This window comes from Neoarius graeffei, chromosome 19 (genome assembly GCF_027579695.1).
Source record: "Neoarius graeffei isolate fNeoGra1 chromosome 19, fNeoGra1.pri, whole genome shotgun sequence".
NCBI lineage: Eukaryota > Metazoa > Chordata > Actinopteri > Siluriformes > Ariidae > Neoarius > Neoarius graeffei.
The window spans coordinates 52,031,709-52,045,503 of NC_083587.1; the positions used below are offsets into that span (position 1 = coordinate 52,031,709).

The 13,795-nt window shown below is 39.8% G+C and overlaps 1 protein-coding gene across 1 annotated transcript in view; it reads left to right on the forward strand.

The window, feature by feature from the left end:
• washc5 (WASH complex subunit 5) overlaps window positions 1-13,795 on the forward strand; it is a 70,604-nt gene that overhangs the window by 49,522 nt on the left and 7,287 nt on the right. The window contains exons 21-27 of the mRNA XM_060900248.1: window positions 1,309-1,471; window positions 2,006-2,108; window positions 4,220-4,299; window positions 7,659-7,762; window positions 7,883-8,012; window positions 11,076-11,172; window positions 11,754-11,907. Of these exons, the coding sequence (XP_060756231.1) occupies window positions 1,309-1,471; window positions 2,006-2,108; window positions 4,220-4,299; window positions 7,659-7,762; window positions 7,883-8,012; window positions 11,076-11,172; window positions 11,754-11,907 (831 nt within the window). The remainder of the gene's footprint in view (window positions 1-1,308; window positions 1,472-2,005; window positions 2,109-4,219; window positions 4,300-7,658; window positions 7,763-7,882; window positions 8,013-11,075; window positions 11,173-11,753; window positions 11,908-13,795) is intronic.

Here is a 13,795-nt window from a genome sequence, read left to right on the forward strand (position 1 = left end):
CTAGTATTTATATATTGGGACATTAAGATAACAATGTCGGACTCTCTTTGGCATGAAATAAGAATTTTTTTTTTTTTTTTTATTAGAATCCATTAACAGGTAGAACATTTTGCCAGGCAATATAATATAATACTTTTGAGGAGTTACATTCAATACCAATGATTGGTAGTCAACCGTAATGTCTGCAAACAGGGAACACTATTGTATTTATAAAAATGTGATGTATTGGGGCGTCGTGGCTCGGGTGGATGGGGCGCCGTGCCGGGGACCCGGGTTCGGTTCCAGCCCGGGGTCGTTTCCCGGTCCCTTCCCGTCTCTCCCTCCCTCTCGTTTCCTGTCTCTACACTGTCCTATCCAATAAAGGTGCAAAAAGCCCCAAAAAAATCTTTAAAAAAAAAAAAATTAAAAAAAAAAAAGTGATGTATGCTCTAGAAATTTGTTGAGTGGAAATTCAGTTGAGATGGCTGCTCGCGTTTTGTTTATTCAATTCACACAAAACAGTTCTTTTTAATAATTTAAATGTTAAACATATTGGTATATACACCTCTTTATAATGGAAATGCGCATAAATTAATGTTACTGAAAGTCATTCCAAAATACTGAAAAATGTTTTCAAGAATACTGAAATTCAAAATTTGGGGTAGGCATCTCTGTATATGTCATATTTAGCAAAATTACTCGTGTCATTTAGAAAAAGTGCTTTTTTGACCACAGGTAGCTCCAAAAGGGATGCACTTAAATCATTCTTTATACCATAAAACAAATATTTGGTTCCATATCATTGGAAACATAGTTAAGTTTTAATGTTGAATGCCAGTAAGTTTTCAGACTATTTTGATCAAATTAGTATGTAATTGTGTCAAAAAAAATGTCCTCTCCGAGACAGCTAATTTTTCAATATAAAATAACATATCTAAAATGATTTATTTTCATCCTAAAATGTGGTCAAGATATTGGGACATAACTATTAGAGACAACTAACACAAAGCTTACAGCCTTATATTTAAAAGCACTATGGAAGTAGTGGATTCTGAATTGTCAAAAAAAAAAGTCCTCTCCGAGAATCACTTCATTTGTTTCTCCCATCTTATAGCAGATTACACAAAACTACCATCAAAAAATTACCTGAAATCTGTTCTTTAACTTGTCCTTCACTTAAAAACTGGTACAAGAACCAGTTTGAATCAATTTGAATTTTGGACCCCTGTGACACAAACTTTGTACCCTGATTGTAAAACTAAGTTCAACACGTTTACCATCACTATATTTATACCCAAGCTATTTTCATAATTCATCCTCTTTCTTTAGAGCAACGTGTTATATAGATCAGATGAACACCTGGTATGATATGAAAACGCACCAGGAAGTGACCAATAACAGGCTGTTCTCGGAGATCCAGGACACTCTGGGCACATTCGGCCTGAACGGACTCGACCGTCTCCTGTGCTTTATGATCGTCAAGGAGCTACAGGTGTGTGCTTATTGATGGTGTTAACATTTAATATGAATGTAGTGAGACCCTGATGTGGGTGGAGCACAGAAGCACTGCAGGCGGTTGTTTGCTCCTTAATTATTTTCTTTAATGCGGCTTTTCAGCACAAAACACTCAAACTCTCTCTCACACACACAGGCTATTATCAAGCCCTCAGCGCCGATCTCCCCTTCTTACTCTTCTTTTATAGGGCGCAGTCACTGGAAGAGACACACAAACACACGTTAATTGACAACATGTGTAGCGATACGACCACTCACCTTCCCTGACTCCGCCCTCCATTCACAGACTGACGCTCAGCCACGCCCCCGCTGCCACAATGAAGGAATTAATTCACTAATAATAATTAGCTCTGTCCTTCAACTCTCACCTTTCTAAAATTACTATGAAAATTAGCAAAAGTCAAAGAGAAAATGTCGATAAACATTCTGCTTCTTAAATAAGTCATCTTGCATGCAGATTTAATTAAATTTAATAAGTTTTTTTTTTTTTTTTTTTGGCTTTTGCATCCAGACTTTTCTGAATGTACTTCAGAAGATCATTCTCAAGGACAAAGCCGTGGTTGACATCTTTAAAGCTCTGCTCAATGCTGTGAACCCGGTGAAAGGCATTGTGGGTAAGCCAACACTGGATTTTAAGTATACAGTAAGATTTAACTTTACGAGTCAGTTCTTACACGACGTAATAGAGTTGTAAAGTCGATTTGGAGAATTTTCCAAGAAATAAAAATATGTATTACATTATTAACTTGCAAATAAAAACTCATAGAATGTTCATAACAGTTCATAGTTATATGTATGAAATAATAATCTTCCTTTATTAATAAGGAAAAGTGAATCTGTTTCTATCTTCAAAAGCAAGCTGAGCTCACATTGTCTTGAGATTGATCAACAGGACTGAACCGAATTTATCTTTTTATTTAATCGGCCTTTTTACATTACTGGTAATTAGCAGACACTCTTATCCAGAGCAACAAACAACACACCCAGGGCAGCCTGGAGAGCGGTTGGGGATTAGGTGCCTTGCTCAAGGGCACATGAGCCATTCCTGCTGGTCCAGGGAATCGAACTGGCAACCTTTTGGTCCCAAAGCTGCTTCTCTAACCATTAGGCCATGGCCTTCTAGGGTATTATCTCTCTTTTTTTTTTTTTAAATTAATAATTAATACTTAATTTTCTATTTAAATTTTCTCTTTTATTATATTCACGACTTTCCATGCATTGGTTCACTCGCCGAACACAGAGCATTTGAGCATGGCTATATGGTAGTGTCATTGGTTTTTTTCGAGCCTTACAGCTTCGTTTGGGTTTTTTTGGGTGTAGCTGGTGTGCCGAAGTATGGAGGGTGGTGATTACTCTGTGTGTGTGTGAGTGAGAGAGAGAGAGAAAGAAATAAATCTCTCTCTCTCACACACACACATACACATATGTATGTGTGTGTGTGTATGTATGTATATATATATGTGTGTGTGTGTGTGTGTGTGTGTGTGTGTGTGTGTATATATATATATATAATATGGTGTGTGTGAGATTTCTTTCTCTCTCTCACACACACACACACACACACACACACACACACACACACACGTGTGAGTGAGAGAGAAAGAAATAAATCTTACACACATACATACATATGTGTGTGTGAGATTTCTTTCTCTCTCTCACACACACACACATAATATATATATATAAAATGTGTGTGAGATTTCTTTCTCTCACACACACACACACACACACACACACACACACACACACACACACATATATATATATATATATATATATATGTGTGTGTGTGTGTGAGTGAGAGAGAAAGAAAGAAAGAAATCTCACACACACACTTATATATGTATATGTGTGTGTGTGTGTGTGTGTGTGTGAGATTTATTTATTTCTCTCTCACTCACACATACATATATATATTGTGTGTGTGTGTGAGATTTATTTCTTTCTCTCACGCGCGTGTGAGATTTATTTCTTTCTCTCGCACACACACACACACACACACACACGTACACGTGTGAGTGAGAGAGAAAGAAAGAAATCTCACACGTGTGTGTGTGTATATATAATTTTCTCAACATTATATAGAGCATGTTTATTACATATTTCATATTTTGCATATATTGACAACTTTATTTATTTTTTTATTTATTACCTTTCATTATTATTATTATTATTATTAATGTATTTTTAAATATTATAAATTATTTGTTTATCTATTTATTTTTTGATAGCCTTTATCTAAGGGAAGTTTATTCCTGTTTCCAGGCTCCTATCAGCACTTGTTATTTGTATTGGGTTTTTTTTCCTTTTATTATTTCTTGTAAAATTGTAATTTGTTATTCTGTGCTGTAAAATCATTAAAGTGATATGTAATTAGTTAGAAAGAATGAGAAGGAAAGGAAGCAACACTGACAATGACAGTATTAATAGTAATTTTTTAAATCTGGGTTTGGCTCAGAACATTCTCCATAGCGTACATGAGTTAGATTAAAGCTGAATGTTTGTGTGAATCAGACAGTGAACTTTTTATGGAAAGATTTCTCAAGTATTCTTCAATAATAAGTAATAATGAAATTAATAGTGTATTTTTCTTATTATTTGAAAGATAAATACAGTTGATTTGATTCTGTAATCAGACATTTGGAGCCTCGTGGTACACTACAGATTTTACACTTTAGCTTTGTGTCTCATAGTAAAATGTTTTGTCTGCTTTACTATTCAGCCACAGCAAGCAAAGTGTACACTAACGCTGTAGCCAAAACACAGAAGGTCTGGCCGGTATATCTGGAGTCCATTATGAAGGTATTGTGTTTTTTTTTTTTTCCCCCCTCTTTTCATCTCACTTCTACATTTTTGTAGAACTGTAACGATTCAGCCAATCCACAATTCAGTTCAATTCACGTTATTGGGTTCATGATTCGATTTTCCCCATAATATTAAAAAAAAAAAAAAATGTAGAAACTGGGCGGCACGGTGGCGTAGTGGTTAGCGCTGTCGCCTCACAGCAAGAAGGTCCTGGGTTCGAGCCCCGTGGCCGGCGAGGGCCTTTCTATGTGGAGTTTGCATGTTCTCCCCGTGTCCGCGTGGGTTTCCTCTGGGTGCTCCGGTTTCCCCCACAGTCCAAAGACATGCAGGTTAGGTTAACTGGTGACTCTAAATTGACCGTAGGTGTGAATGTGAGTGTGAATGGTTGTCTGTGTCTATGTGTCAGCCCTGTGATGACCTGGCGACTTGTCCAGGGTGTACCCCGCCTTTCGCCCATAGTCAGCTGGGATAGGCTCCAGCTTGCCTGCGACCCTGTAGAACAGGATAAAGCGGCTACAGGTAATGAGATGAGATGTAGAAACTTTTATTACTAAAAAAAGTATCAAATTAAACATTACTTTTGTTCAATTTAAATAAAAGCCATTTGTTTCATCCATCCATCCATTATCTGTAGCCGCTTATCCTGTTCTACAGGGTCGCAGGCAAGCTGGAGCCTATCCCAACTGACTATGGGCTAGAGGCGGGGTACACCCTGGACAAGTCGCCAGGTTATCGCAGGGCTGATATACAACCATTCACATTCACACCTACGGTCAATTTAGAGCCACCAATTAGCCTAACCTGCATGTCTTTGGACTGTGGGGGAAACCGGAGCACCCAGAGGAAACCCACGCGGACACGGGGAGAACATGCAAACTCCCCACAGAAAGGCCCTCACCGGCCACTGGGCTCGAACCCAGAACCTTCTTGCTGTGAGGCACCAGTGCTAACCACTACACCACCATGCCGCCCCCATTTATTTCATTTTCTTAATAACCAACAATAATTACCCTATGAAAAAGTTCATAACAAATAGGCCTTTTCTTCATAAACTTTTATGAACATTTGTACTACCACCATTTGCTTCTCTTTTCTGTATCTTTCATCAGTCTGTAAAACAGCGAGCTCTGATTTCTTTAAATCTATTTGTACAGTCAATTACACAACAGCTCTTTCCCATTTTAGATCTGTTGTTTTCATGGCATTAGAGCTGTGTTACTTCTGCCTACAGTGAAGTCACATGTATTCCTGCTATTATACATTAATGCACCCTTACAGCTAGGAAAAACTAAAACTACACAGCCCGATAGTAATCGCAATACATTTTAATGGATTCAAATTGTCATAAATTTGTATTGCGATTTATAGTCGCATGATATATTGTTACATGCCTACTTAGAAGTCATATCTCTACTTACATTATAAGGCCAAAAGTATGTGGACACCTGATCATCACACACGTGGTTCTTCCCCAGACTCTTGCCACAAAGTTTTAAGCACACAGTTGTGTCGGATATCTTTGTATGCTATGACACACCCCCTGAGCCATGCTCCAAAATCTAGTGGGAAGCCTTCCCAGAAGAATGGAGGTTATTCTAACAGCAAAATAATACTACATCTATATTGGGATGTTCAGCAAGCACGTATGATTGTGATGGTCAGCTATCCACATGCTTTTGGCCATGTAGTGTAGTAATTTAAAATCTTTATCAATTTACCAAAGCTGTGAGATTTTTCCCGCTGCACTTGCTTCTTATTTTTGCAGCAAAACCCAGCAGCTTTCATTTTTTTTTTTTTTTATCTGAAAAGTGTCTCTTATATATGAATATGCTGCTTTCTTTACTGACTTGCAAACATTTTTCTGTAAAATTAAATTTTCTGCTAGTGTTTGGGAATCTTAAATATTTTCATCATCACTTGATAATGTCATAAGTCATAAAATAAAAATCTACAGCAAAGTTTTGTACTGAAAAAAAAAAAGACGCCTAATACTTTTGCACAGTACAGGTAGTCGCCGACTTACGACCTATGCGACTTACGACCGATCGACTTTACAACCGTCTGGTTATGACTGGCAAGTGCTTCCCAGCTGAGCTAGCTGAGCGTACGACAGTTTCCGCCCCAGCTCCCGGCAGCGCCTCTCGCTGCGTACAACAGTTTCCGCCCCAGCTCCAGGCACATGCGCAGTCTCTCTCGCGCTCCCTCACACACTCCGTCATACAGTTTCCGCCCCAGCTCCAGGCACATGCGCAGTCTCTCTCGCGCTCCCTCACACACTCCGTCATACAGTTTCCGCCCCAGCTCCTGGTTTATTAAACGAGCAAATGCTCCCGCCAGCCCGAGCGCTGCAACAGCTGATGATGACGTAGACGACCCACAGCCAAGCACCAGTGATGCCAGCGGTCACTAAATTTTGTATTTTGCTGTGTTTTACATTTGTATTTTGGTACGTTTCAAACTAAAATGTTTTCTATTTTTCACACCTGTGTTTTGTATTTTTTGTTTTGCACATATTAAACGAATTGTACTGTATGCAGTGTAGTATGCAGTGTTTGACTTAACCCTTTGGTGACTGACCCCTTGAAAATGGTTCCTCCAGGAACGATGACGTTTCAGTTGTCAAGACAACGGAAAAACTAAAATACAAGAGCATTTTGTTTTGTGCACAAGAGCATTGTGACGTATCTTTCTGTTTTTGTATTTTAGTTTTTCCGTTGTCTTGACAACTGAAATGTCATCGTTCTTGGAGGAACCATTTTCAAGGGGTCAGTCACCAAAGGGTTAAACCAAATAATGAGCCAAGGTAATGAAATAAGAAAATGTTGATAAAATAAGACTTTAAGAGGATTACAATATCATTACACATCACAATATACTTACGTTCATTTAACATAGGCCGACTTACGACCAGATCGGTTTACGACCGGTCAGTCGTAACCAAACGCAGTCGTAAGTCGACGACTACCTGTACTGTATGTGTCAATCTGAATTCATAGCCACGCCCACTTAACAAGTTGTGACGTGATCACAGCAGCAGTGTCTCTTGAACTACCAAAATAGTTAGTCGTTAATAAAAATTGTTTTTGGTAAGACAAGGTTCTAGTCTGACATGGCTAAAGGAATGACAGAGGAGAACCTAGTGCGCAAAAAAAAAATCGGAATATTTGACACTTACTGTGACACCGACTATCCAAAGTTGAGAAGCAATGCACCAAGCAACCAACTTAAAAATGTATAGCTGTTAAATTAAGAAAAAGGAAAGATTTCAACTTTTTCATCTTTGTACTTAGCAGAGCTCTTAGAAACTTTCAGTACGAGCCTGAACGGTCTGATTAGCAGCTGGGTTTATGTTACAGGTTGGTCAGATGCAGGTTCTGAGGCTACAGATTGCAAATGAGTTGAACTACTCCTGCAAGTTTGACTCTAAACATCTCGCAGCAGCTCTGGAGAACCTGAACAAGTGAGTTAGCAATGTCTCGGTCAACCATTAGTCATTATTTTTCCACAGGGTGAGCTCTTGTTATATAGTGCATGTTTACTTTTTCCGCCTCCTTTTCTCACCGTTTTGTCTTTTTTGCAGATCTCTGCTCGCTGATATTGAAGCTCACTACCAGGACCCGAGCCTGCCGTACCCTAAAGAGGATAACACCCTGCTCTACGAGTTCACTGCCTATCTGGAAGCAGCTGGAATACACAACCCACTGAACAAAGTCAGTCACGGATGTAACTAAAATCCTAATCATTTGGATCATGATTTTTGACAAATGTAAAAAGTGGAAATTTATCAGGCATTCACTTTATTTTAACCCTTTGGTGACTGACCCCTTGAAAATGGTTCCTCCAGGAACGATGACATTTCAGTTGTCAAGACAACGGAAAAACTAAAATACAAAAACAGAAAGATACGTCACAATGCTCTTGTGCACAAAACAAAATGCTCTTGTATTTTAGTTTATCCGTTGTCTTGACAACTGAAACGTCATCGTTACTGGAGGAACCATTTTCAAGGAGTCAGTCACCAAAGGGTTAAAATATATATCGAAAAAAACCTGTCATGGAAATGATATTGAAGAAAAATATAAAAAAGGAGGCAGTATCTTTCTGCCTTTCTTCTTCTTCTGGCTGCTCCCGATTAGGGGTCGCCACAGCGGCTCTTTCATCTCTATTGCTCCCTGTCTTCCGCATCCGTCTCTACCACACCTGCCACTTTCATGTCCTCTCTCAGCACATCCATGCATCTCCTCTTTGACCTTCCTCGTTTTCGTTTGCCTGGCAGCTCCATCCTCAACATTCTCCTTCCAACATGCTCTGCATCTCTTCTCAGGATGTGCCCATCCATACCATCTCAGTCTCATCTCTCTTAGCTTCATTCCCAAGCTCTCCACATGTGCTGTCCCTCTGATGTGCTCGTTCCTTATCCTGTCCAACCTCGTCACTCCCATCGCAAACCTTAACATCCTCAACGCCGCCTCCTGTCTCTTTGTTAAGGGTACGGTCTCCAATCCATACATCACAGCTGGTCTCACTACCGTCTTATACATCTTACCTTTCACTTTTGCTGGGACTTTCCTATCACCAATGACTCCCGAAATCCTTCTCCAACTGCTCCACCCTGCCTGCACTCTCTCTCTCTCTCTCTCTTTCTCACCTCACTATCGCAGCCCCTATTTTCCTGCACAGTTGACCCCAGGTACTTGAATTCACCAACTTTCTTTCCGTCTACTCCTCGCATCTTCACTACACTCTCATCCCCATTCTCACTGATGCACATGTATTCTGTTTTGCTCCTGCTCACCTTCATTCCTCTTCTTTCCAATGCATCCCTCCATCTCTTCAAACCCAATAGTCCACTTGCATGTGACGTCACAGCCGATCCAGATTGTAAACAGACGCCATCTTGTCGGTCAAACGCCATATTTCCGCCATCGCAATTTACTGACACTGACTTTCGTTGTTTTTCGCCCAAATCTGCAAATATTACCGTGCCACAATGCTGGAGAGTTCTATGGCATATAAATGCCACAACAGGAGAGGTCAGAAATCGGGAAGAAAGTTTCATAGGCTGCCACGGGACCCTGACAGGCGTGCAAAATGGATTGCTGCTATCAGCCGGGCCGATCCAAACAACAAGGCATGGGTACCGGCTGGAAAGAACGATCACTGGCGCCTGTGCAGTGACCATTTCATCTCAGGTTCGCCATGTATTTATTCCAGTATATCCATGTGGTATCAGTACTAGTACTCAAAACTTAAGTGACTTACCCGTCCAATGAGGATTGTTATTTTCTTGTTTACAAGATGCCACATCTGAGGGGGGCTGACAAATCCTGAATTTCTGTAAAGATAACTGTCCAGAGATTTATAAGCACGCAGTGTTTCACCACTGAACAGCGAGGGAAAGTTAATGAGGTAATTATACACGTCTGGGTATTCCACCTCTGGCAGTTCAATATCCACTGGCACGGTCGTGAAAACTACGTCCGGTAATCGATAAGGGTCACTAATCTGTAGGTCGTTTATTTTAGACATGTATCTAGTTATCTGTTCATTAGAAAAATGAGCCGTGTAGTCCGTCGGTTGAAATTGGTCCATTTTGTATACGAGTGCAACAATATTCAGCTGTGTTGTTGACCGACAAGATGGCGGCTGTTTACATTCCAGCCGGGATTCGGTCACGTGACTGCAAGAGGTCTATTCACCCTCCTTTCTACTTTCACCACATATCACATCATCATCCGCAAACATCATGTTCCATGGTGACTCTTGCCTTACTTCGTCCATCAAGCTATCCATCACTATGGCAAACAAGAAAGGACTCAAAGCAGATCCTTGATGAAGTCCCACCTTCACCTTGAACCATTCAGTCATTCCAGCTGCACACACCACTGCTGTTTCACTGTTCTCATACATCTCCAGTATATTTCTGCCTTTGTTGAAGCAAATATTGGCTATATCTTTCCTTATCAAGGAAAGGATTATTTCCTTTTTGTCCATTCTGACTCACTTGGCAGTGAAAAGGGGTATACAGATTTATCACAATCATTCGCTTAAACCGTGCTAATAGAAATATCATTTCTTCTGCAATTCAATTAGGCAAATTACATTAGTTTTTATCCTATCCACGTTCACCGGATATGAGCAATCGTGCGCTCTGATTGGCTACTCTACTACTAGGCTATCAGCTCATATACCGTGAGTAGAGAAAAACAAAATGGCGGCACGTCTTGCTGAAGCAACCGAGGACGAAATAAAAACTCTACTCGAAAACAAAACCCCCAAAAATAAAAAAGCAACAAAATATGGAATTAAAGTATTTGATGGTAAGAACATATCTTTTTATTTATTTTTCAAGAATTATTGCATTTTTCACAAATTGCTCCTGTCATTTCGCCGGTTTGTTTACATTCTAAGTGGAAATGATTTTGTCGGATGTTTTGTATAAAGGTTTTATTTATTGAAATTGCAAAAAATAAAAATGCTCTGTTTTTCAAAATCCAGTGAATGTGGATAGAATAAAACAATTATTCAATGAAATCGAGTCGTACATGGCTTATAGCCAACTCGGTGCTACACACCTCATCGGCTATCAGCTCATGTACGACTCGATTTCGTGGAATAACTGTTAAATATTTGATCATATCATTCTGATTAGTCAAAATCATTAAAAGTAAATTTAGAAATGAGGCTATTGGATGCGTAAGACCTTTAAGTCACTTCTGTTCTGTGATCATTTAATTGTTTATTAAATCTAAACAACTTTTTTTCTTTCCCAGATCTACATCACCACCAAGCGCCTGCCATACTTCCCTACTGTTAACTTCCTCTTCCTCATTGCTCAACTGCCTAAACTCCAGTATACTAAAAACCAAGGTTCCACATTTTCAGAACTTCTAATTATTTAACAGTTATTCACCAAAGGTGAAGTGAATATCGGTGAATAATAATGGAGACAAAGTCGAGGTTATTATTCACCGATATTCACTGAGCCTGAGGCGGACAATTGTTTTAGTGTAAATACATAGGTGATTATTTAAAAAAAATAATTTATTTCAAACTTCAAAAGTAGCATGCAAATACAACGCATGCAGATTTGTCACTTATCTGCATCGAGTCACATAAAGTCCTTTGTTTTGAAATGGATAAAATAAATCACAATTCCACCTTTTAATTAGTTTTAGACCAAAGTTCGTAACATCTTTAGTGCTTTTAGGGACATCATTTTCTTTCATAATGTGTTCCTCACTTACGGTGACGAAGTGATTTTGCCGAGTCGCTCGAGGTGATTATCGAGAAGTAGTCCGAATTGCTCGACCAATCAGCGCACGCGATTTCTTAGACTCACCTGTGTATTTATACTAAATAGTAATATAGTATTACACTGCAGGTAATGAGGTAAAACAGGTCAGAGTTCATCCTCGAGCCTGACCGAAGAGTGTTGTCTGTCTGTGTAGGAATGTCCTGCCGGAGAGCAGCTGATCCGGTGGACTGGGTTCCTCTCGTCCTGGGTTTACTGACGCTGCTCAAACAGTTTCACTCCAGATACACTGAACAGTTCCTGGCTCTCATTGGCCAGTTCATCCGCTCCATCATGGAGCAGTGCACCAGGTATCGGGCTCAAAGTTCTTCAGGAAACCAGAAAAAAACAGGATATGAATATACTTTTTCATACACAGTACCAGTCAAAAGTTTGTACACGCCTACTCATTCATAGGTTTTTCTGTATTTTCTACATTGTAGAACAATACTGAAGACATCAAAACTATGAAATAACATCTGGAATTATGTGGGAAACAAAAGATGTTTCGTCTTTTATATTCTTCAAAGTAGCCACCGTTTACCTTGATGATGCTTTACACGCTATGGGCATTATCTTAACCAGCTTCATGAGGTCGTCACCTGGAATGCTTTTCAATTAACCAGTGTGCCTCGTCAAAAGTTAATTAGTGGACAGGTTTCTTGCCTTCTTAATGCGTTTGAGATCAAACAGTAAATACAGTAAATAGCCCTATTCTACACCACAACTGTAGTAATCCATATTCTGTTAAAAACCACTCAGCTCAGTAAAGAGAAACGACACCCATCATTACTTTAAGACATGAAGTGACTTTTAATGAATAAAAATAAAGGAAACTAGATAGAACTCGACACCAACGGCATCGATGGGGATGCCTCCACCTGGTAGACTACACACCTTATTAAGTTGTGATTTGGGGATGGATATTTGACCTCACAGTAATCTTGACCTGTGACCTTTTAACCTCAAAATCTAATCAGTTCATGTTTGTCCCAAAGTGCACAAATGGTGAAAGTTTGGTGAAATTCCTTTCATTTGCCTTGGAGATATTGTGTTCACAAGGTTTTCGGACAGACATTTGACCTCACAGTGATCTTAACCTTCGGCCTTGTGATCTCAAAATCTAATCATTTCGGTGGTGTTTACATTAGACCGTATCCGTATCATTTTCGTTGCGGATGCACTGTCCGTGCACATTAAAACGCCGGGAAACGACTCCACAGGCGGAACAATTTGAATCCGCCAGGGCCCACGTATTCAACCCAGTACGTATCTGATCCGGTGCTGTGTAAACATTGAGGAACGAGGATACGCAGTGCTGAGCTCTAGCTGACGTCGTCATTGGACAACGTCACTGTGACATCCACCTTCCTGATTCGCTGGTGTGACATTCACCTTCCTGATTCGCTGGTGTGACATTCACCTTCCTGATTCGCTGGCGTTGGTCATGCCACGTTGGTCATGTGACGCGACTGCTGAAAAACGGCGCGGACTTCACTTCCTGCTATTTGTGTGTGTACGCGAATCATTTTAAAAACGTTAATCTGATGATCCGCTGATTCGAAATAATGTAAACAGGGCCTTCATCTTTGTCCCAAAGTGCACAAATGGTGAAAGTTTGGTGAAAATCCTTTCATTAGTCTTTGAGATATGGTGTTCACAAAGTGTGGGGATGAACATTTGACCTCACAGTAATCCTGACCTTTGACCTTTGAACCTCAAAATCTAATCAGTTCATGTTTGTCCCCAAATGCACAAATGGTGAAAGTTTGGTGAAATTCCTTTCATCTGCCTTGGAGATATTGTGTTCACAAGGTTTTTGGACAGACATTTGACCTCACAGTGACCTTGACCTTAGACCTTTTGATCTCAAAATCTAATCAGTTCCTGGTTGTCCCAAAGTGCACAAATGGTGAAAGTTTTGTGAAATTCCTTTCATTAGCCTTTGAGATCGCGTTCACAAGGTTTCGGGACGGACGGACGGACGCACGGACGGACAGACGGACAACCCGAAAACATAATGCCTCCTGCACCTTACGGTGGCAGAGGCATAAAAACATTGAATTTGAAGCTGTGTCCAAACTTTTGACTGGTATTGTATATATTCAAGCCCGGAGAATGAATTCTGCTGTTCTATGGAATCAATTTTGTGCCAAAATGTTCATACAATACTTTTGAAATATCAAACAAAAACGACAA